Raw genomic sequence first — 19,894 nt, forward strand, 5'->3', positions numbered from 1 at the left:
GACAGGTCTCATAAAAACACTTGACTAGAGGATTGACCCACTCCATAGGTCAAGAAACCATATCGCCTCTATCCTCTTTCTTTTCACGGGAGATCACTATCGACATAAAATCCCCTTTCCGTGATTGTAATACCACTACAATAGACAGCTTTCCACGACTTACATCAAACCTTCCCTAGCCCAATGTCCTAATGATCTTAACATACTTTAAATCAGGAAGACCTACTTACCCACTTCCACATGGAATAATCACAAAATGATAAGCGAAACTCCCGGAAATCAATGCCAATCGAGGCGTCGGTCCCCCCAATTAACTTAGGTCAAAGAAATAAACATGGTTATCGTTGACTCATGTCGCCATCATTTTAGTACCTAATGTTTGCCCCCATGACCAATTTTTTTTTTCTTCTCTCTCTCTCTCGCTCTATACAAATGGAATATTTAGGAAGGCAAGCGCATGCGAGGCACAAAAGTCCATATAAGCCCAAATAAAATTCTCATTCGCGAACTGATCCCCCACATGTTTCACACCGGGCGGGGCCCACACCTCAATTTTCGCCCCCGAATTAACCCGGAGGCGGGGGGGCCTTTCCTCCAAAATCAAGAAAGAAAAAGAAAAAAATAATCCCTTCCCCATTTACCGAATCAGCTCAAATACAGGCCTACATGTCCTATTTGAAGTACATCGCCAGCCGATAGATCAAGCGGGAACCCCATCCCCGACGCTGACGTGGCCCGATCGGGGCCGTCCTCCCGCTCCCCACCCGTCCCTTTCTCAGTTGCCTCGCCTTTTATAATCGTGTTATTTTATGCCGTCTCTTCGGACGCCACATGATGCTCGGCGGTTCTTGTTCGATCCACTGAAGTGAACCCGAACGACGGCATGGCTGGCTTTCCAGGGCATTCACACACCTGTCGTTCTATATGTTCCAAAGCGAGACGCCAATGATGGCAGGGAATCCCACTTTACTTGAGGCTTCCGCGCTATTCTGGCGTTGAGGTACTCCTTTTCAAGCCACTCTTGTGTCTTTACTACTCCTCCTCCTCTACTTTCTTTCCTTTTTTCAAGGATTTTTGTCTGGCCGAATGAGGTTTAAATACATGTGATCTGAACCAGCTCGAACCCGCCCAAAACCCGTTCGTTTATTTTGGGTGCGTGTGTATGTGTGTCCTTGTGTGCGTGTGGGAAATCTGGGTTCCCGAGGTAATCTCCGAACGCTGTAACCTAGTGGTGTATTGGAATCTGTTCTCTCTCTCTGGCCTGCCAATCAATGCGTGTGTTGTCGTATGCGTGCTTGGTTCAAAGTTGCGTCTTTTCGCTTAATGGGTTTCCTTTTCTTTTTTTTGCTTTTTAGGCTTTGTTTCTTGATTGGGTTGTGACGGACGCTGAGTAGTAAATGGTGGGTCTTGTACACGTATAGCAGTACTGGAGTTTAATAATTGGTTTTTTATTCCGGAAAGGCTGTTTCGCCGGTGTTCCCTAGGTGGGTATTGATTCTTGGTAGTTGTCGCCCACGAGCTGCTTTGCATGTCGATGCTCTTGTCCACTGTTAATGTGAGGATCCTGCTCGTGTGGATGGAATTGTCGGCATGAAACTTCTCCTTGCGTGTCTGTGCAATTTGCAGGTCGGTTTCTCGTCGTGCGTCCGATGCCCCGCGATGTTGGTGTTAGGTGAAGAGTAGCGAGGTTTTCGGAGACATGGAGGTGGCCCTGAGAGCTAACCGGAGCTTCCTGTTAATGAGAAGAACGCCATGTCTGTTGCTGGGGACGTGCTTGTGGCTGGTCATGGGAATACTCGCCGATGCGGCTGGGAATTCCAGCTCTAATTCTTCTTCTCTGCCGTCTTCGTCGAGGCCGAGTGCTGTGACCATAGGTTCTTTATTCACTCGGGATTCCGTGATCGGAAGAGCCGCGAGACCAGCAATTAAAGCTGCAATCGACGATGTCAACAAGGATTCGAGCATTCTTGCCGGTACAGAATTGAAACTTCTCGAGTATGATACGAATTGCAGCGGATTTCTCGGAACCGTCGAAGGTACTCTCTGAAGCTTTGCACTCTGTAGTGATTAGACACCATGCTATAGCAGCAAATCTTACTTGAAACCTGAAATGTTATTGCAAGTTCAGAAGATCTCGTAGCTGGTGATATATGAGCTGACACTAGTTGCATTTCATTCACTGGGTTTCGTGAATTGGTTTGGGTAAATCCTACTTTGAACCTGGAATGTTATTTATCTGTACTGCGGTGAAAGGGAAATTTTTCAGAGTAATCCCTGGTTTCACTGAAAAATTTTGAGGAATGGTGCAAAATGTGAGTAACCCACTGATAATTGTGAAAAAAGTTAAATCGAGCTATCAGATGAGAAAAAGAATTGGACTATGTATTATGCATCGCGTCTCTTCCGTTCAGAGTCCATTTCATTAACAATTGCAATATTTCATTTGTAGCTTTGCAGCTCATGGAGCATGACGTGGTTGTTGCCATAGGCCCGCAATCCTCTGGAATAGCTCACGTCATATCCCATGTAGTTAATGAGCTTCATGTGCCGTTGCTTTCGTTCGGAGCGACTGACCCAACTCTGTCTCCGCTACAGTACCCTTATTTCATCCGTACCACGCAGAGCGACTCTTTCCAGATGTATGCGATTGCGGATTTGGTTGAATACTATGAGTGGAGGGAAGTAGTTGCAATCTTCGTAGATGATGATTACGGCAGAGGTGGGGTTTCGGTCCTTGGCGACGCTCTGGCAAACAAGCGTTCCAAGATTTCTTATAAGGCCCCCTTCACTCCTGGGGCGTCGGAAAGTGCAATCAAGGAATTGCTGATTGGAGTGAATAACCTGGAGTCCAGGGTATATGTTGTACACGTCAATCCCGACACTGGTCTTCAAATTTTTTCGATTGCCAATAGTCTTGGGATGATGGCTGGCAGTTATGTTTGGATTGCCACTGATTGGCTTCCTTCGGCTTTAGATTTATCTGATACAGTCAACACCGAAAGGATGAATCTCTTGCAAGGAGTTATAGCTCTCCGTCATTACACGCCAGATTCGAGTACAAAGAAGAGCTTCTTGTCTCGGTGGAAGAGCTTGAAGTTCGAGAATACGGCTACCCCTAATTCCTATGCTCTGTATGCATATGATTCCGTTTGGTTAGCTGCCCGTGCTCTCGACACTTTTCTCAGTGAAGGCGGAAACATTTCCTTCTCTGACGATGCAAAGTTGGTTGGCTTGAATAGAAGCACTTTGAGCTTCTCCACTCTCCGCGTCTTTGATGGAGGGACGAGATTGCTTCAGATACTTCTGACTACAAACTTCACAGGTTTAAGCGGTGAAATCCAGTTCAATCCGGAGAGGGATCTGATCCACCCGGCATTGGATGTTCTAAATATCGGGGGCACAGGGAGCCGCAGGATCGGATACTGGTCAAATTACTCTGGTCTTTCAGTCGTCCCTCCTGAAACGCTGTATGACAAGCCGCCTAATAGATCGGCGAGCAGTCAAACTCTTTACAGTGTAATATGGCCTGGTGAAATGACATCGAAGCCTCGAGGATGGGTATTCCCTAACAATGGGAAACCTCTGCAAATTGTAGTGCCGAACCGAGTGAGTTATAAGCAGTTTGTAGCGAGAGACAAGAATCCTCCAGGTGTGAAGGGATTTTGCATTGACATCTTTGAGGCGGCCTTAAACTTGCTGCCTTATCCAGTTCCACACGTGTACATCTTACTTGGAGATGGCAAGAGCAACCCTACCTACAACGATCTAGTTTATGCGGTTGCCGAGGAAGTAAGTATCTTATTTAAAGAGTTACTTTCATTAGACAAGCAGCTAACTCGATCTTAATTTACTGTAGTTTAGAGGAATTAGTCAGAAGTCTGATTTTTTCATGTTGGCTCAGGAAGTCATCGGTTCTTTAGCAATTCTACTTGAAATCAAGATTGTTTTCCCTCTTGCTATGACAGAAATTTGATGCGGCTGTTGGAGATATTGCAATTGTCACGAACAGGACAAAGGTTGTGGACTTCACTCAGCCATACATGGAGTCGGGGCTTCTCGTCGTTGTTCCTGTGAAGGAGGAAAAATCTAGTCCCTGGGCTTTCCTCAAACCATTTTCGTTGCCGATGTGGTGTGTCACCGGTGCCTTCTTCCTCTTCGTGGGGGCTGTGGTTTGGATTCTTGAACATCGGCTCAATTCAGAATTCCGAGGCTCACCGAGGCAACAAATCATTACCGTATTTTGGTTAGTTTGTTTGATTCATCTCAAGTTTTTGTTTGAGGAAGGGCAGTTACATGATGTTGAAGTTTCTGTGGGAGTGTCTATGTCCCTTTTGAATGATATTTAACAGCAAGGACCAAATAAAATTCCTACTTGGGATTTCTCTGTAACTCAATGTGCTTACTTTGTGGCTCTGCTTAACGGAAACGTATTCTTACACTGAAACTTCTTCTGGTCTTTGCAGGTTTAGTTTCTCGACTATGTTTTTCTCACATAGTGAGTACCCTGTGCCTCATGCGTTGACTTTTCTGCATAAAAGATCTTCATTCTTGCTAATTGTTTCAGTGGAAAGATTTTGTGACTTTTCTAATTAACCTGACCAGGAGAGAACACTGTGAGCACCTTGGGACGGTTGGTGTTGATCATATGGCTCTTCGTGGTACTGATAATCAACTCAAGCTACACGGCTAGTTTGACGTCAATCCTCACAGTGCAGCAACTGACATCTGGTATAGAAGGGATCGACAGCTTGATATCGGGTTCAGACCGAATCGGAGTCCAAAAAGGGTCATTTGCGCGGAATTATCTCATTGATGAGCTTAACATAGCGGAATCTAGGCTCGTTACATTGGAAAACGAGGTAGATTATGCAGTTGCTCTTGAGAAAGGATCAAAGGGAGGTGGAGTCTCAGCTATCGTCGACGAGCGTCCTTATATCGATCTTTTCTTGTCCAACGCAAACTGTGCATTCAGGACAGTGGGGCAGGAGTTCACAAGAAGTGGCTGGGGATTTGTAAGTTCCTGAACAATTTTTTCCTTGCCTCTTCATCGATTAATAATTTCTGAGGAGTAGAAATCGAAGCTCATTTAATCAGGCGGTGCAAGATGATTTCTCTTTTTGTCAGCAAGAGCCACACTTATATCATGAACACGATGATTGGGAAGAAACAGGTTGCAGTTCCAGAATTTGGGCTGTGCTAGAGTAGCAAATAAAGAGTAATGTGAAGATTTACTGAACGTGGCATGTTGTCACATGTCGGATCATTCAAAAAAGATTCTTCACTTGCCTCATTGTTAATGTTTTTCTGATTGGTTCCTTGAGATGTAACACGATCTCAACTGGCACAAAAACTAATGTGATTCTTGGCATGCAATCTCCTTGTTTCAGGCGTTCCAAAGGGACTCCCCTCTCGCAGTTGAGTTGTCGACTGCAATCCTTCAACTTTCCGAGAATGGCGATCTCCAAAGGATTCATGATAAATGGCTATCGGCCTCCGAATGCTCGGCTGAAGTAAATTCAGAGGAGGAAAACCGGCTCTCTCTGAGCAGCTTCTGGGGCCTGTTCCTCATTTGCGGCATCGCCTGTTTCCTTGCTCTCGCTTGCTTCTGCTGTAAGATCTTCTCGCAGTACCGCAGATTCACCCCCGAGACTGGGGAACCCGAGATTGAGATCGAACCTGCCAATGCTCGACGCCCAGCTCACGCGACTAGCTTCAAGGACTTGATTGACTTTGTGGACAAGAAAGAAGAGGAGATCAAGCACATGCTGAGGCGGAAGAGCAGCGAGGAGAAGCGACAAGCCAACCAGTGCTTAGATGGGCATCCGTCGCATTCTGCCGTCTAAGAAGATTTTCTCTGGCCATCACACGTTCTTGTATTTTCTTCTCTATTAGCTGTAGGATGTGCGCAGAGTCAAGAGTATAGTTGTACATCTGTATCGCATTAAGTCGAGCTTCCACGAGTTAAAACAAGTGGAATCATGGAATACAACACGAAGGTAAACGAATTTGCGGAAGAAGGCTGCCTTTTTGTGCGATGCGTCGATGACTGTCAACGCCAAAACACGTTCTTTTCGCTGGAAGAGACTGTTAAAGGTCTGCTCTTGCTGAGAACCAGAGCTGCTCTGTATCGCAGTTGAGAGTGTCCATGCAACGAGGCAGTCGATCCATGAAATTTGATCTAGAGATCGATCGTGATTCACAGTTCGCATCATGCAGTCTAGCGAACAGAGTTCTCGGAATGATGTAACCTCACATCAAGGAGTGATCAAGATCTGGCAGTATCTAGTCATTGCTGAAATGCTTCTTAGCGTCGTGGATAACTTAAATAATCAAGAACAAGGTAACGCGGCTTGTGTACTCCGACCAACCGGGGCTTATTTCCTTTTACTCGCCACGACACAGCTGAGGGCGATTCGACATGGCACGGCATTTCGCGTCTTGTGCTCCCGCGAGCCCGACCTCTTCGGTCCAGGCTCCCTTGTCGGCCTAGGCAGAGCGGACCGTCCTATCCACGTCGCTCGACCCCTACTTCGGAGGGCGAGGTGGTCTTTGATTTTCGCCCCAGAACTCAAAGATGGTTCAAGTGCTGCTTCCATTTTGGAGGTATTGTTCCAGGTTTCCGCGTTCTGCCTCCTCTTATCTCGAAATTGTTCGGTTGGTTTTCTATTGTTTCCAATGTTGCAACACATCCTAATCAATGTTCTGTTTCACGTCACAGGGTTGTTCGGGGCATAAGACTCCTGTTAAAGTGAGAATTGCACCGACGCAAAGAGACACCACCTCGCCAATATAAGCCTTCAGAGTTTTCAAGATCCTCCTAGAGGGAAATCGTTCAAAAGCTAACGCGGTCAATTTAGTCTTAAGCTTCCTAATTGACAAGTTTAATTTTTAACATTTTGATGATTTGCCAATATAGTTCTTTCGACCATTTTTGACCAAAAATCACTAATATGGTAGTCCACTTAGCCTTAGCCATCCTACATGGACGAGGGACAACTGATGTTGTATGAACAATTTTTGCAAATTTTCTAAATTTTTTCTTCATTTTTCCTTTTATTTTATTTTTTTTTGTTTATTTTTTCCCCCCTATTTTCCTCTGTTGGCCATTGTCAAGGCCTTGGAAATAGGCGAAGGGAAATAAGGAAAAATGAAATAAACAAGAAAAGTAAAGGAAAGGATAAGAAAAGGAAAAGAGAAAAATTCATAAAATTTAAAGAAAATGTTGAGTCAACATCGACGTGGAAGGTTAATCTAATTTTTTTAAATTTTAAATTCTAAATTTTTAGTTTTAGTTTTTTTTGTTCTCTCCTTCACATAAGACGTCGTATGTTCACGTTAATGATTTATAGTAAAAAAAAAAAAAAGGACAGAATAGCTGCAATGACAAATCTTCAAAGATGGAAAAGTATTAAAAAATCATAAACCTATTATATTTGTGCCAATTTAATTTTAAACTTTTCAATTAGACTAATTTAGTCTTAAACTTTTTGCACTTGTGTTAATTAAGTCCATTTAACCAATTTTGGCCGAAAATCGTTAACATGAACACTAATCTTCTTACGTAATGTGACCGATATGTAAACACATTTTTTTCAAAATTTTTAAATATTTATGAGTTTGCTTATTGCTTTTTTTTTTTTTCCTTTTGCCTACTAGCCACAAGCGAGGGGCTTGCAGTCCTTGTTGGCCAACAGGGAAGGTGTCGGCCTTTGCTTGGACATGGGCTCGCTTGTGGCCAGCGATAAGTGACTGACAATGTAGTCGGCTCATAGTTGGGGAAAAAAATAAAGGAAAGAAAACAAAAAGAAAAGTAGAAAAAAACAAAAAACAAAAATAACAATAAAAAAACTCAGAAAAATTAAAAATTATCCATGTGTGTGCTGATCATGCCTCATAGGAGAATGACTGACGTTAGTGATTTCGACTATAATTAGCTGGATGAACTCAATTGACATAAATACAAAATAGTTAGGACTAAATTGGTCCAATTGAAATATTCAAAATTGAATGACACAAATGAAATATGTTTATAAAATTTTTGATACTCGTCCCATCAAAATGTTTATGACTAAATTAGATAAATTAAAAATTTTAGAACTAAATTAGTCATCGTACAAATATGTTTAAGACTTTTTAGACAATTATCTCCACTCCGAGATACATGCCAAAAAAGTCATCTCTACTAAGTCCGAGTTTGTCGAATAAACCAAACTTTGATTGAAGAAAAATTGAAAAAATGCCTTAGGTATAGTACTCCTTTCCACATAAACATCATACCTAGTTGTTGCCAACAAAATTTCTAGCAATGCTAGAGACAACCCCAACAAGCACTGAAGAAGAGAACAATCAAATTGAAGGCAACCTCAGGGATAGAAATTGAATATTGAAGGGGAAAAGAAAAAGTAAATGCGATGCTAGCCAGAAGGTGAGCTGTTCTGCCCTTGATAGGAAGTCATGTAAATAAAACAACAGCATCCTCAAATTCCACAACAGTAAAAACCCTAAACCTAGCTAAACAGAATTTCTCTTTTCCTCTTGACATTACAAAAGGTACTGAAGTTAACAACGGAATTAATGGAGTTCTTTGATTATCTTTGTTCAGAGAAGTCAATTCCCGAACCTCTTATCGTCGCGCTTGCTTTGGAGAATGTTTATGGCCGTTGAGTGCTTAAAGTAGACTCCAAATACAGCAACGAGGATCAGACGAGGTGCGTTCTTGACTTCTCCAAATAACTCTTTGAGTTAATATACTGTCCCTTAATCGCCTCCTCTCCTTTTGAAAATCACCTCCTCATTCTTGCTCTTGCCTTCTACATTAAACTGTTCAACAGAGAGAGGAAGCATTAAATGTTTAAGAGAAGGAAGTCAAAGGAGATAGTCACATAAACATTCGTGAAGACGAGCAAAGCAATCGAAGAAGATTCTATCTTGTTCAGAGATGGTGGAGACATAACATCACGCATTTGGTATTAGGGTTATTGATATTGCTAAACTACATGAGGCAATTGTTTGTTTCCACAGACAGCGAACAAAAATAATATAGGAAAGATTTTTCCTCCATGGATAGAAGAACAGAGAACAAACCTAGATTCATAACGAGGCATTTTTCGATTTTCAGAGCGATAATACCATCAACCCATGCGAAAAACTTAAAACCTAATGCACCCAACAAAGGCGATGCTGCTTGATTTCAAAAAGCAGATAGCCATCTACCTAGAATGTAGAAGGTAAAACTTACCCAGAAAACAAGGAGATAAAAGAAACTTCAGGATGAGATGATGTTATTCTACTGAAAAAGAAAGAGATGAGATGATTTTTGACTTACCAATGTGCACGAGAAGTTAATTGTTTTCAGGCGATAAAGAAGCCCTAATCCTCTCAACAGTGCAAGCAATCAAATTGTTAACAGTTGCGACCGATCCCAGAGAAAGCTTAGCAGTTGGGACTGAATCGACCAGAATTTGAAATGCAACAGTCAAGAGAGATCCACCGGATGCCACTTCGCCACTGCCTTGCGAGCCATCAGGAAGAATGGAAAACCCCGAGGGAAGAAGTGCCACATAATCGGGATCTCCGCCATTTAGAACCACATTCATCGCGACGATATCAACCGGAGCATATACCACGAAAGAGCCTGTCGCATCAGTGCAGCTCTCTTGCAATATCAGCATGTTGCTTTGGCTTGAATTTGCACTCTGGAAAAGATTTACACCAAAGGGATTTGGTTAGATTGGTAACTGAAGAATTTAGCTGCAGCATTAGGATAGACACAAAGCTCACATTTACTCGCAACAGAGACACACAGTTGCCGGTGTCCCGGCCATTGGCGATGTGACCCATTTCTTGAACAATCCCTCCATTTGAGAGAATATCCCACTGCAGAGTAGCAAAAAGATAAGGGCATTAGATCAAGTTTACAAGAGCTTCCATTTTGCTTATTAATCCAGGCAAAATAAATACCACAGTCGAAAGGACATTTGATGCTTCATAAAACAAAATCTTTGGTTAAGAAAATGTATGAACGATCATTTATGAGTCCTATCATTCACCAATTAAGGTGATGAGGTGTAGCATGATATCTTATATAGGACATTCTAGTCCTACTGGAATGCATTTCAGGGCAAAATCATGTCTAAGGAATTTTGGACAATGTTAGCTAATTAAGGCATCAAACGAATTGCTGATCATCAAACTGCGTCTCTCTCCATTATTCATGCATCTGAATGTGGAGAACAAGGAGGAACCAAGAACATGAATTCGCAAAACTTGCTCGATGTGTATTGAGAGAAAAATGTCTAGTTGACTGTACCCTGATAAGATACTTCTAAGGCAAAAGTCTTAAATTTAACATCCTAATAGAAAAAAAAATTAAGAAAAAACACAGGAAGCTGTACATATTAATGGCAATGAAGAATATTGGGATAGAATCTATTAAAAAATCCATTTAAAGAGGTCAAATTACATTTCGTAGCTTGTCAAGTTTACCAACCACACAAGCAGATTATTGTTTCCATCAATGTGATATTGAAAAAAGTAAGTTCTTCAGATATCTGTCCATTTATTCCCCTTCTCATACTAAAAGCAACATATGCTAGAGACTTGTTAAGGAAAGAAAATTGCGTAATGCATATGTACAGCTCATAAAATTTTTCCCCACCTCACTTCGAGAATTCTCGTCACGAAGGAAATCGAAGACCTGCTTGGGGGAAACTGGCAGCCAGAAGGAAGTGGCAGCACACAGAACTATTCCGGGAGGCCTGCCCGGATCATCCACACTTTTCCGAGTCATCACACGCACGTCGTCTGCTCCGGTTCCAGATAATGTCGTCCATGTTTGAGCTGTAGATGCGCTGACTCCGGCACAAAAGCTTATTACCATCCTCTCAGCCAGCTTCATCATGCTTTTTCTCCCTTCCGGACTCGTTATGACTATGGAATAAAGCAACAAGTCAATAGTTCAAACTCATTCAACCCTCAATGCTTCCAAAATGTTATTACGAAAAAGCTTTGACAGTTTATATTGCATTGTCAACACTGCAACCTTAGCTAACTCAAAAGCTAAAACATCTTTGCAACCAACGAAATTAATGGCAGCATAGCCTTAGTGAAAACCGGTACTCACAGACAAAGCACTAGGTCACTATGGGCACTATATAAAGCCCTCAGATCTTAATTGAACCCAAACTCGTGAGAGAACCGATGAAAAATTAAGCAGAAGGGGAAAATAACACGCATGATCGTTTAAAAGGAACATGAAAAACCCTTGATACAAGAGAGAAGTGGCCTTAGACAATTTGTGAATGTAGGCCACAAACTAAGAGATACAGAACATTAATTTGCAATCAAATAAAAAAAAATATTGGCGTTCATAATCAAATGAAAAAAAAATCCATCAAAATAAACCTTGAAGCAGAGTCGAAATCAAAACATTACCACCAACATCTCCGCTAGGAATATGAGTTGCCATGGCACTTGCGAGACGTTCACATTGTCGATCTAACGTAGCAACCCAGCGTTTGGCCCCGAAAGCATGGCCAGAGCCAACAAGTTGCTTGTATAGGTTATGCACTCCTCTATCATCTACTTCCACATGCTCAAGCCATGTGACCTACACCATGATTTTATTCACTTAGCTTTTCTATGGAATGATATAGGTGATACGGAAATCAGAAGAGAGTAAAAGATTCATTATACCTTAGAGTATCCGTTCGGCATTTCTTGAATTAGACATCCTGAAGGCTTCCTGCGGCATCGAACTGCTGGGTTTGGGCGTAAAGTGTCCAAAGAAACATCAACCACTGCCCAAGTCCCATCCCTATGTTGTTTGCAGTAGCGGACGAAATAAACTTCCCGAGTCGGAACAAGCGGCGACGGAACTTGAAATTCAGCCGTCACCTAGGAATTCATGAGATCAATCAATCATTTAATTAAATAAGCTAATGGGTGCTAAGTGCTCACTAAATTCCCAAAGCTCAACTGTCTTGCTTAATTATTCATAGCCACACCAATTTTGGGCATTGGTTTGATCTACTTAAGTTTGTATGAGAAGGAACGCGATTCATACGAAATGAATGCACATACATACCACTTGCAAGGCTCCATTGTAATTCCCTGCCACCCCAGTTGATAGTACTTCCAAAGTCATAGCTCTTGACACGATGCTTGAGAATATAGTGGACCACTGGTTCTGCAAACAAATATCATCAATGAATGATCGAAAGGTGCTTTGAATGAAATTTTTTGCTTAATGGAGCTATCGACACGACCAATTAAAATGGAAATCCTACCACATCCATGAGAATCTCAACAAGATTGATGTGATTCATGATGATGACCCCGGTTTGTCGTGAGGCTTCGCGCTTAAATCCGGTGGGGTTTGTTACGATCCCACGAGGAAATGCGCGAATGTACTCGTCTTCATTCAGCACGCTTGAAGAGCCATCGGGTCCTGCAATCCACATGGGCTCTCCCTCCTGCGCCATTCGGATTAGTTCCTCCATGGCCGCCACGGCCAGCTCGATAATCATCGGCTTCTCGGCTTCAGTTGGTGCAGGGATTGATCTGAATAAGTCCCCGCTGCCATAAATGTCACCCCCGACACCTGACTGGCCCGAGAAACTTCCAAAACCAAGCTCAAGTGGGCGAGGAGGGACCGAAGAAGGAAGAAGAGGGTAGTTCGCTATCGGCTTGCCTACATATTTTGCAGCTATTGCTGATATCCTATCAATCTGAAACCAAACTAAGAATCAAGATATAGTTCAAGTAAAAGACAATCTTCAGCTGAGCAAAGTTCTGGTTACTGTCAAATATCCAGTATGCTGTTGGGAAAAACATTACTTCAACATTTTTTCAAAGTGCACAGTTGTCATAAACTCGGACACTGCATAGGAAAAAAAAAGTTCTTTCCATCTCTAATAAAAACCTAAGAAATTAATTTACCTCTTCTCTCAGACGTGCATTTTCAAGCCTCAAGTGATGTTCATCGAAGGACATCTCTCCTATGGCAGTCGGGCCTCCACAGTTGGGACAGGAAGCGTTAGTGAGCGCTTCCCGGTACCTCATGTTATCAGCCCGGAGCTTCTCGTTCTCGCTGCGGAGCTGCGTGTTCTCGTGGCGCTCATGTTGGGTCTGAGAGAAAGCAATTAGAGTAAATTTGAGTCTTAGGAAATTTTAGAAAAAAGCAAGTACCAAAACAAATGCAAAGCTGGTAGTCACTGTCGCAGATCCATGCACTTTCTGTATTCCGAAGGCGAAATTTATCTTTCCTTAATTCAGGTTTAGGTACATCGTATTGGATTCATGGTGGCCATGATCAGATAGCGTAGGGCCAACGTTAATCTCATGTAAGTGTAATGTCCAGTGGTTTCCAGAAGCAAAATGCTGCGAAAATTATTCAAGATAATTCGGTGAGCCTTGAAACTTCTAAGTACCACCATTTTCAACTGCTCTAGAAAGCAATACGGGAAATGTACATGTGGGCGTTCTAAATTTTTGGTAAAACAGAAAATATACTTGTATTAGAGACTTCTCATCAATCTCTAATGTTAGAATGATCGGAGATCAACTGTTGTAATCAGAGAGATTTTTGTGTAATTAAGCTTCCTTCTCCGAAAACACCAACCATTGTGTCGTTTCATTCTTATATTTTTTGGTTTTTTGAGGGGCTAACGAAGGTCTTCATTTTATTTATCTTCAAATTTTTTTTTTGGGTCTGTAATTACCTTCATTTGAGTGCGCTTGTTTTGGAACCAAAACTTGACTTGCAAAGGCTCAAGCCCTAATTGACGCCCCAGTTCCTTCCTTTGCTTATCATCCGGGTGTGGACACTCCTTGAAAAATCTAAACCCAAAAACAAAATCGCCAAATTATTAAGAAACACATAAAAAAATCTAACCCAAGTAAAAAATCGCCAAAATCATTAAAGAACACGCAAAAAAAAAAAAAAGAGCACAATTCAGGGCAAAACTCACGCTTCCATTTCTTGAATCTGGTGCTGGGTGTGACGATGGTAGCGCTTCTTCTTCCGGCGCTCATCCTGCAGATCGTCGCCGGAGGGCGGCTCCTCATGGTTGTCGCTGCCAGACTTGGTGCTATCGAAGTCGTCCTCCCGGAGGCGAGCAAGCTCGCTCTCCGACGGATTCTGCACCATGTCTAGAGGGTGAAGCGGTGGACCACCACCGCCCTCCATCAAGTTTTGCTGGAATATGTCCATCATAGGTATCTCCTTTAAAGATTCCCAACCAAACGCTTATGGGTTTTCAATCTAAGAAAAAAAAAAAAAAAAAAGAAGAGGAAGAGAGACAATGCAGAAATGACTACTCTCAAAGAAAGAAAGGGAAAAAAAATTAGATATATGTCCTAATTAACACATGAGTGAATATGTGAGAGAATGTTTTGGGGAGATAATGGGGGAGCATAATGGCAACAAGGAGTGATGTATATAAAGGAGAAAGGGGGAAGCATTTAAAAAGAGGCTTGAAATAAAGTTGGATATGACTCTAAAAGGCAGGCAAAAAGAGAAAAAAAGGAAAAGCATTAACCATTCATGGGCAGGTCTGATAATGAAAAAATGAGCAACTAAAACTGCAATGTAATGATACTGCTAAAGAAGCATGAGCGAGGGTCCTTGAATTTTCACATACTCAAAGGTTTTTCTTCTTAATTTTCGACAGCATAAGTGAGAGGGTTAATGGGTTACACGTAGGAGTGGCGATGGAACTGGAAACTCCACGCGTTTTTCGGAAAATCGAGATGGATTTTTCTTGAAATAGCAAAACATTGAAAGGGAGAAATATGGGAGATCGAAATAAAATAAAAATAAAAGAAATTTATCGGGAAACGGAGAAGAGACCTTTTGACTTCTCCAACCTGTAAAAGGGTGATGAACGCAGGATCTAATGATCCGTCGAGAATGAGGAGGAGAGACTGGCAAGATCCTTGTGTTTCAGGATACAAGAACAGCCTTTTATCTTATAAAGGATGAGAAATTTGCAACGAGAGAGAGTTGATTTATCAGTGAACCGAAAGGCGAGATGAAAACAAAATGGCAGGAAAAGAAAAGGAGATCACAAAGATCCCAACACAACGATGAGTTTCATCACCACCGCAAAGTTTCAAGAGAACCAAAACTGACCTGAGCAATCCCGAAGCCGCCTGCGTTTCCGCTGATGCCGATCATAGGAGACATGTCTCTCGCTGGAATCATGATTCGGGCAGGCATTTTTCTCAGTATTCTCTTGGGTTTTCCTCGTATGAACAGTGGTGATTTTAGGGCTGCAACTTGTTGAAGATTGTGTCTGGAGGTCTGAGAATGGGACTAAATATGAGGTCACTGCAAGAGAGAGAGAGAGAGAGAGAGAGAGAGAGAGAGAGAGAGAGCCAGGCAAGTCTTGACTTTGGTCTAAGTGTTGCCGTTGAAAAACAATTAAGGTATGGGATTCTCTTTTTTTTTTTTTTTTTTTTTTTTTTTGGGAGGCGAGTTAGTCCATGCCTGTTTCACTCTTACGTGCCGAAGACACGAGAAAAGTGCAGAGATAAGGGTTGACAAATTTCTCTCGACGCTGTCCTCTACTGTGACACAACCAAAAATCAGGAAGAAAAATGAAAACGAAAAAAGAAAAGGCAAGCGTAACGCCCCCTAATCTCTCCCTCTCTCTCTCTCTCTCTCTCTCTATCTATTTCTCTTTCTCTTCCTATGTCGTCTTTTTCAACTATAGAACGTTGCGTTTCGTTTTCGTTTCATTTTATATTGGTCCATCCACGCTCTGCAAGAAGGGAGAGAACGGCGAAATTAAGCAAGGATAACATAATATGTAAACAAAAAAAATCAAGGGTAGTGCGTAGAAATCTTTGTTAGATCTGTCTATTCAAGCACAAGAAGATAGAAAGATTTCTGCAAAGTATCGCCACTGATAACTTCATGAGAGATTATTGCCAAAAAAATAAACGAATGCAAACTAAACTTGGATGAGAACTACTGGACTTACTCTGAGAAATAAAATGGCAAAATATATATAGAACGATGAGGGGAGATCTGCCTCCGGTTATTCTGTGTTCTGGTGGAACCCTAACTCAGAATCCTCTTCTTGGCGAGAGAGAGAGAGAGAGAGAGAGAGAGAGAGAGAGAGAGAGAAGAAGAAGATGAAGAAGAAGAAGAAGAAGAAGAAGAAGAAGATGATGATGGAGGAAGGAAGCACAGATGGAGAGAGGGGGAGGGAGAGAAAAATGGCAGAGAGGAGTAATTGCAGAGGGCATCGAGAGGGTGCAACAGCATTAAATGGTGGAGGGGGTGGGGTGTCAATGAATTCAATACGAGAGAGAGAGAGAGAGAGAGAGAGAGAGAGAGAGAGAGAGAGAGAGAGAGAGAGAGACTTAGTTCTATGCTTAATCTAGAGAGAGAGAGAGAGAGAGAGAGAGAGAGAGAGAGAGAGAGAGAGAGAGAGACTTAATTCTATGCTTAATCTGAATTCACAGGTGATTCCGCTGTTCCTTCCTCAGCCACCCTTTTCAAGTTTCTATGTAAACCTCATGGACAGACTTTTGTCTACTTTGATTTATTGGACTCTCAGTTGAGGATTCCTTTGCGAACTTTCTAAGATCCTCAGAAAATCAAATGGTTGATTAATAGATAGTGTCACTCTTGCACCAAAGACCTTATGAATGATCTTTAACTTTTTTTTTTGGCCATTGAAGAAGATTAATGTAAATGATCTTTATATTATCCGTTATTGAAAACTCAAATGCATCTGGGATTCAAAAGAAATGGAACTAAGCGCACGAATCGTGTCAATGATGAAAATAGAACTTCAGTTATTTTTACACAGATCATTAGGATAGCAGATGGACATTGCAAATTTCACCAATCCGAACTGTTTCAACATGGAGTGACGGCACCAGCATCCCAAATGAATTCAAACGTATGAACAACTTTAGGTACGAAGGTGAGAGGTTAGAAGGATTTATCACCTTCCTCTTTGTGCAAGATAAGAAAATGCCTTATGAATCAATTTGGATTTCGATAAGCTCACTGTGCCTATAGATGAAGGGCAAGAACATTATACGATCCAACCTAATAAATTACTTGTATGAACTTTATACAGGCGATTCATGTGTAGAATGAAGCGTATAGCGTTGGATATGATTCTTATTCCCTTACTTTCTTTCACACACCACGTAATCGATATTTATTGGTGTGATTTTGACTAGATAATGATATTAAAACGTAGTGAATTTACCTTCTAACCATCTATTGGTGCGATTCATGTGTAGAATGAAGCGTATAGCGTTGGATACGATTCTCATTCCCTTACTTTCTCTTGAACACCACGTAATTGATCTCTATTGGTGCGATTTTGACGAGATAATGATATTAAAACGTATTGAATTTACTTTCTAACCATCGATCAACCAAACTATATCTTTGGTCGATTCGATCTTTTGGGAATGTCGTAACGTTTGGCAGCAAACCAAGCTAATCATAAGAATGACGCATTTCCGATAGCATTTGTCTTGTAAAATCCTTCTACTTTTGTGACCGGTACATTCGAACTTCTTTGGCAGGATATCTAAACATGCTTCATAGTTCTGGCAGTATTGATTTCCATAATTTCGCTTTCATGGAATAATATTAATGACAATCTCATAAATGGGAATGAACATGAAGGATAAACTCGAAGCATAAAGCAAACATTCCATATACAAATACATTTATTTGGTAGGCGACTCCGAAAAGTACATGAGATAGTGAGGGTGAATGACACTATGAAAACGAAACGTTAATTATTTTCCCTCTTTTGGCAACAATTTTTCAATTCTATGCTCAACTTCCTAAATGGGTTTCACTCAAATGTCGATAGATTTGAATTGAGGAGCCTAACCATCCTGTCAAGAAATGCATGACTTCTGATGGTATTAAGCGATGTATACTCTTGGGTTATATTTGGTTGTTGGGATTTCTAATCAAGATAATTCTAAACGTGATAGAATATAAAATTCATGAATTTTGCTATATTCTATTCACTTTTGGTGAATCGCAATAATAAAACCGGATATTGTTATGTCCTATTGTATCCATTATATGATATGATCGGGACATAGTGTAAGTGAACCTGAAAACCTACAAATGAAGATGGTAACATTTTCTTGTGATTCACTACCGTAGAAATCACAAATGCACAAACACAAATAACCTCCAACAATTAATCCATAATTATTGTACGATCTAAATCTTAACCAGAAAATTAGCTCATTTCAAAGCCATAGGTTCAATTATGGCAAGAAATGTAAATGGGGTTATAGCCACATCAATTAGCTAGTAAACCCCAAATCTAGCAAGAGAGAGAAAACGTGAACTTTCACATTCTCGATTTCGAAAAATCTAGTTTTTAATATAAAATTTTTGTTAGCTGCGAAGGAGATAAAAATTTTGTTATTCGAGAAAAATAGCTTTTATATAATGAATAAAAAAATCCTATTAATCTTTATTTCATCTCTCCATATGATATTTTTATCCGGGTTATATCCATTTAATATCCGATTTTATCTTTTCTTGAATAGGATCTGAATAAATGATATAATAATTTTATTTTATCTTGACTTTTATCTTGATTACCAAATATAGCTCGCGAAAACCCTACTTCTTTCTACAACATAACCATGTTGTGACCGATGTCATTGGGTATAGCTTTCCCTAAGACATTATGATTACCAAGCAATTTTCAAGGTAATTTTTCATGTACAAAGTTAAATTCGCATTCTCTTTGAAACATGCGGACTGAGATGGCAAGATTTAAGGATTTGTGGGAAAGAAATCCTTTAACCTGGTTCAAGATCTTTCATAATAGAGCATCCAACCCCAGATGTCACAGTTCGTAAATCACAAAATTGCATTCATTTACTAACTAAATTAATCATATTAGTTGTACTGCATTGAGAGGATGATTATATGTTCTATCTTGCACATCTTTGTTGCAGCATTGACTATGGAAACATGACAAACCAGGACAAGAAAACCCACTCGTTGAATTGCTCTAAGCCTTTCTAGGAGGAACCTTCCCTTTCCCAAAGCCTATGTACATAGTCAAATTAGATGATTTTCCATTGTCCACAGCTAAAATGAAAAGATATTCGAGAAATTGAGTCTCATACTTAACATGTGGAACAATCAATAATTTTTAGTGCACTGTTAGCTTAAAATTCTGAGTAAAAAGCGATTTAACCAATATAATAATGGAATCGAACTTAGCTCTCTCTTGACGATATCCTGCCGGGATGATGGATGGAGATTGAATTGTCATTGTGGCACTGAAATCAAGAAGGCCACCAAGTGAGCATTGCATCAGGCCACGAGAATGACATCAGGCCATGAGAAGAACGTCCATTAACACTCCTTAACTCAGAAAAACCAACGCGGTTCGATCTTTCCAAACACTAGCAACAGATTTTATTTAATTTCCTGTCAGGATGGCATCATGCTTCTTCAATTCCCCGTTCACCGTACCACCTGAGACAACTAAATTGGAAGAAAAGGAAGTAAATTGCGTTGAAAGATGGAACTGTTCTTTTTGCATATGATTGAGCAACTTATTTATGCAAAAGGAAAATGATGGAAAACGAAAAGTGTTATAATCAATACAAAAAAAAAAAAGTTTGAATTTGCAAGGTTGTTCGGTTCTTATCTGGGATTTCAATGACATAATTTTTTTTTTTTTTAAAGATGGATAATTTGTGGAGAGATTTAAGTTCCCCATCCGCATGCTTTCTTCCTCTTTCTGCAATCTTTTTTGGCGCCATCAATGACGGAGATAATTAATGGAGTCTGCGCATTGCATTGACCATTGAATGCACTCATGCCTTTCTCGTACTCGCTTGCTCTCTCAGTTCTAAATAATCATCG

At 40.9% G+C, this 19,894-nt stretch overlaps 3 protein-coding genes across 10 annotated transcripts; 2 read left to right on the plus strand and 1 right to left on the minus strand.

The window, feature by feature from the left end:
- The first annotated feature begins 797 nt into the window (after positions 1–797).
- LOC104424761 (glutamate receptor 3.4) lies at positions 798–6,017 on the plus strand. 5 transcript variants are annotated; one of them, XM_010037262.3, is made up of 7 exons: positions 798–1,000; positions 1,627–2,036; positions 2,450–3,789; positions 3,966–4,243; positions 4,464–4,495; positions 4,603–5,012; positions 5,388–6,017. In XM_010037262.3, exons 2-7 carry the CDS (start codon positions 1,700–1,702, stop codon positions 5,841–5,843), a joined length of 2,853 nt encoding a protein of 950 aa, XP_010035564.2. In that variant the 5' UTR covers positions 798–1,000; positions 1,627–1,699; the 3' UTR covers positions 5,844–6,017. The 5 variants fall into 5 exon arrangements, with proteins under 5 accessions (XP_010035564.2, XP_010035565.2, XP_010035566.2 ...); XM_010037263.3 differs by lacking the exon at positions 798–1,000 and adding an exon at positions 1,053–1,204; XM_010037264.3 differs by lacking the exon at positions 798–1,000 and adding an exon at positions 1,349–1,484.
- A 156-nt stretch (positions 6,018–6,173) lies between these two features.
- Positions 6,174–6,928, plus strand: LOC104424762. Its single transcript, XM_010037265.3, has 2 exons — positions 6,174–6,603; positions 6,719–6,928. Exons 1-2 carry the CDS (start codon positions 6,211–6,213, stop codon positions 6,791–6,793), a joined length of 468 nt encoding a protein of 155 aa, XP_010035567.1. The 5' UTR covers positions 6,174–6,210; the 3' UTR covers positions 6,794–6,928.
- Positions 6,929–8,326: 1,398 nt separating this feature from the next.
- Positions 8,327–16,147, minus strand: LOC104427157 (homeobox-leucine zipper protein HDG2). 4 transcript variants are annotated; one of them, XM_039304393.1, is made up of 13 exons: positions 15,987–16,147; positions 15,134–15,304; positions 13,971–14,224; positions 13,722–13,839; positions 12,940–13,128; positions 12,288–12,728; positions 12,086–12,187; positions 11,695–11,895; positions 11,434–11,608; positions 10,658–10,929; positions 9,781–9,876; positions 9,326–9,695; positions 8,327–8,820 (listed from the first exon to the last, which is right to left on the minus strand). In XM_039304393.1, exons 2-12 carry the CDS (start codon positions 15,218–15,220, stop codon positions 9,342–9,344), a joined length of 2,289 nt encoding a protein of 762 aa, XP_039160327.1. In that variant the 5' UTR covers positions 15,221–15,304; positions 15,987–16,147; the 3' UTR covers positions 8,327–8,820; positions 9,326–9,341. The 4 variants fall into 4 exon arrangements, with proteins under 4 accessions (XP_039160327.1, XP_039160328.1, XP_039160326.1 ...); XM_039304394.1 differs by having other exon boundaries at positions 13,971–14,197; positions 15,134–15,764; XM_039304392.1 differs by having other exon boundaries at positions 15,134–15,764.
- Positions 16,148–19,894: the final 3,747 nt, after the last annotated feature.

Source organism: Eucalyptus grandis, chromosome 11 (assembly GCF_016545825.1).
Source record: "Eucalyptus grandis isolate ANBG69807.140 chromosome 11, ASM1654582v1, whole genome shotgun sequence".
NCBI lineage: Eukaryota > Viridiplantae > Streptophyta > Magnoliopsida > Myrtales > Myrtaceae > Eucalyptus > Eucalyptus grandis.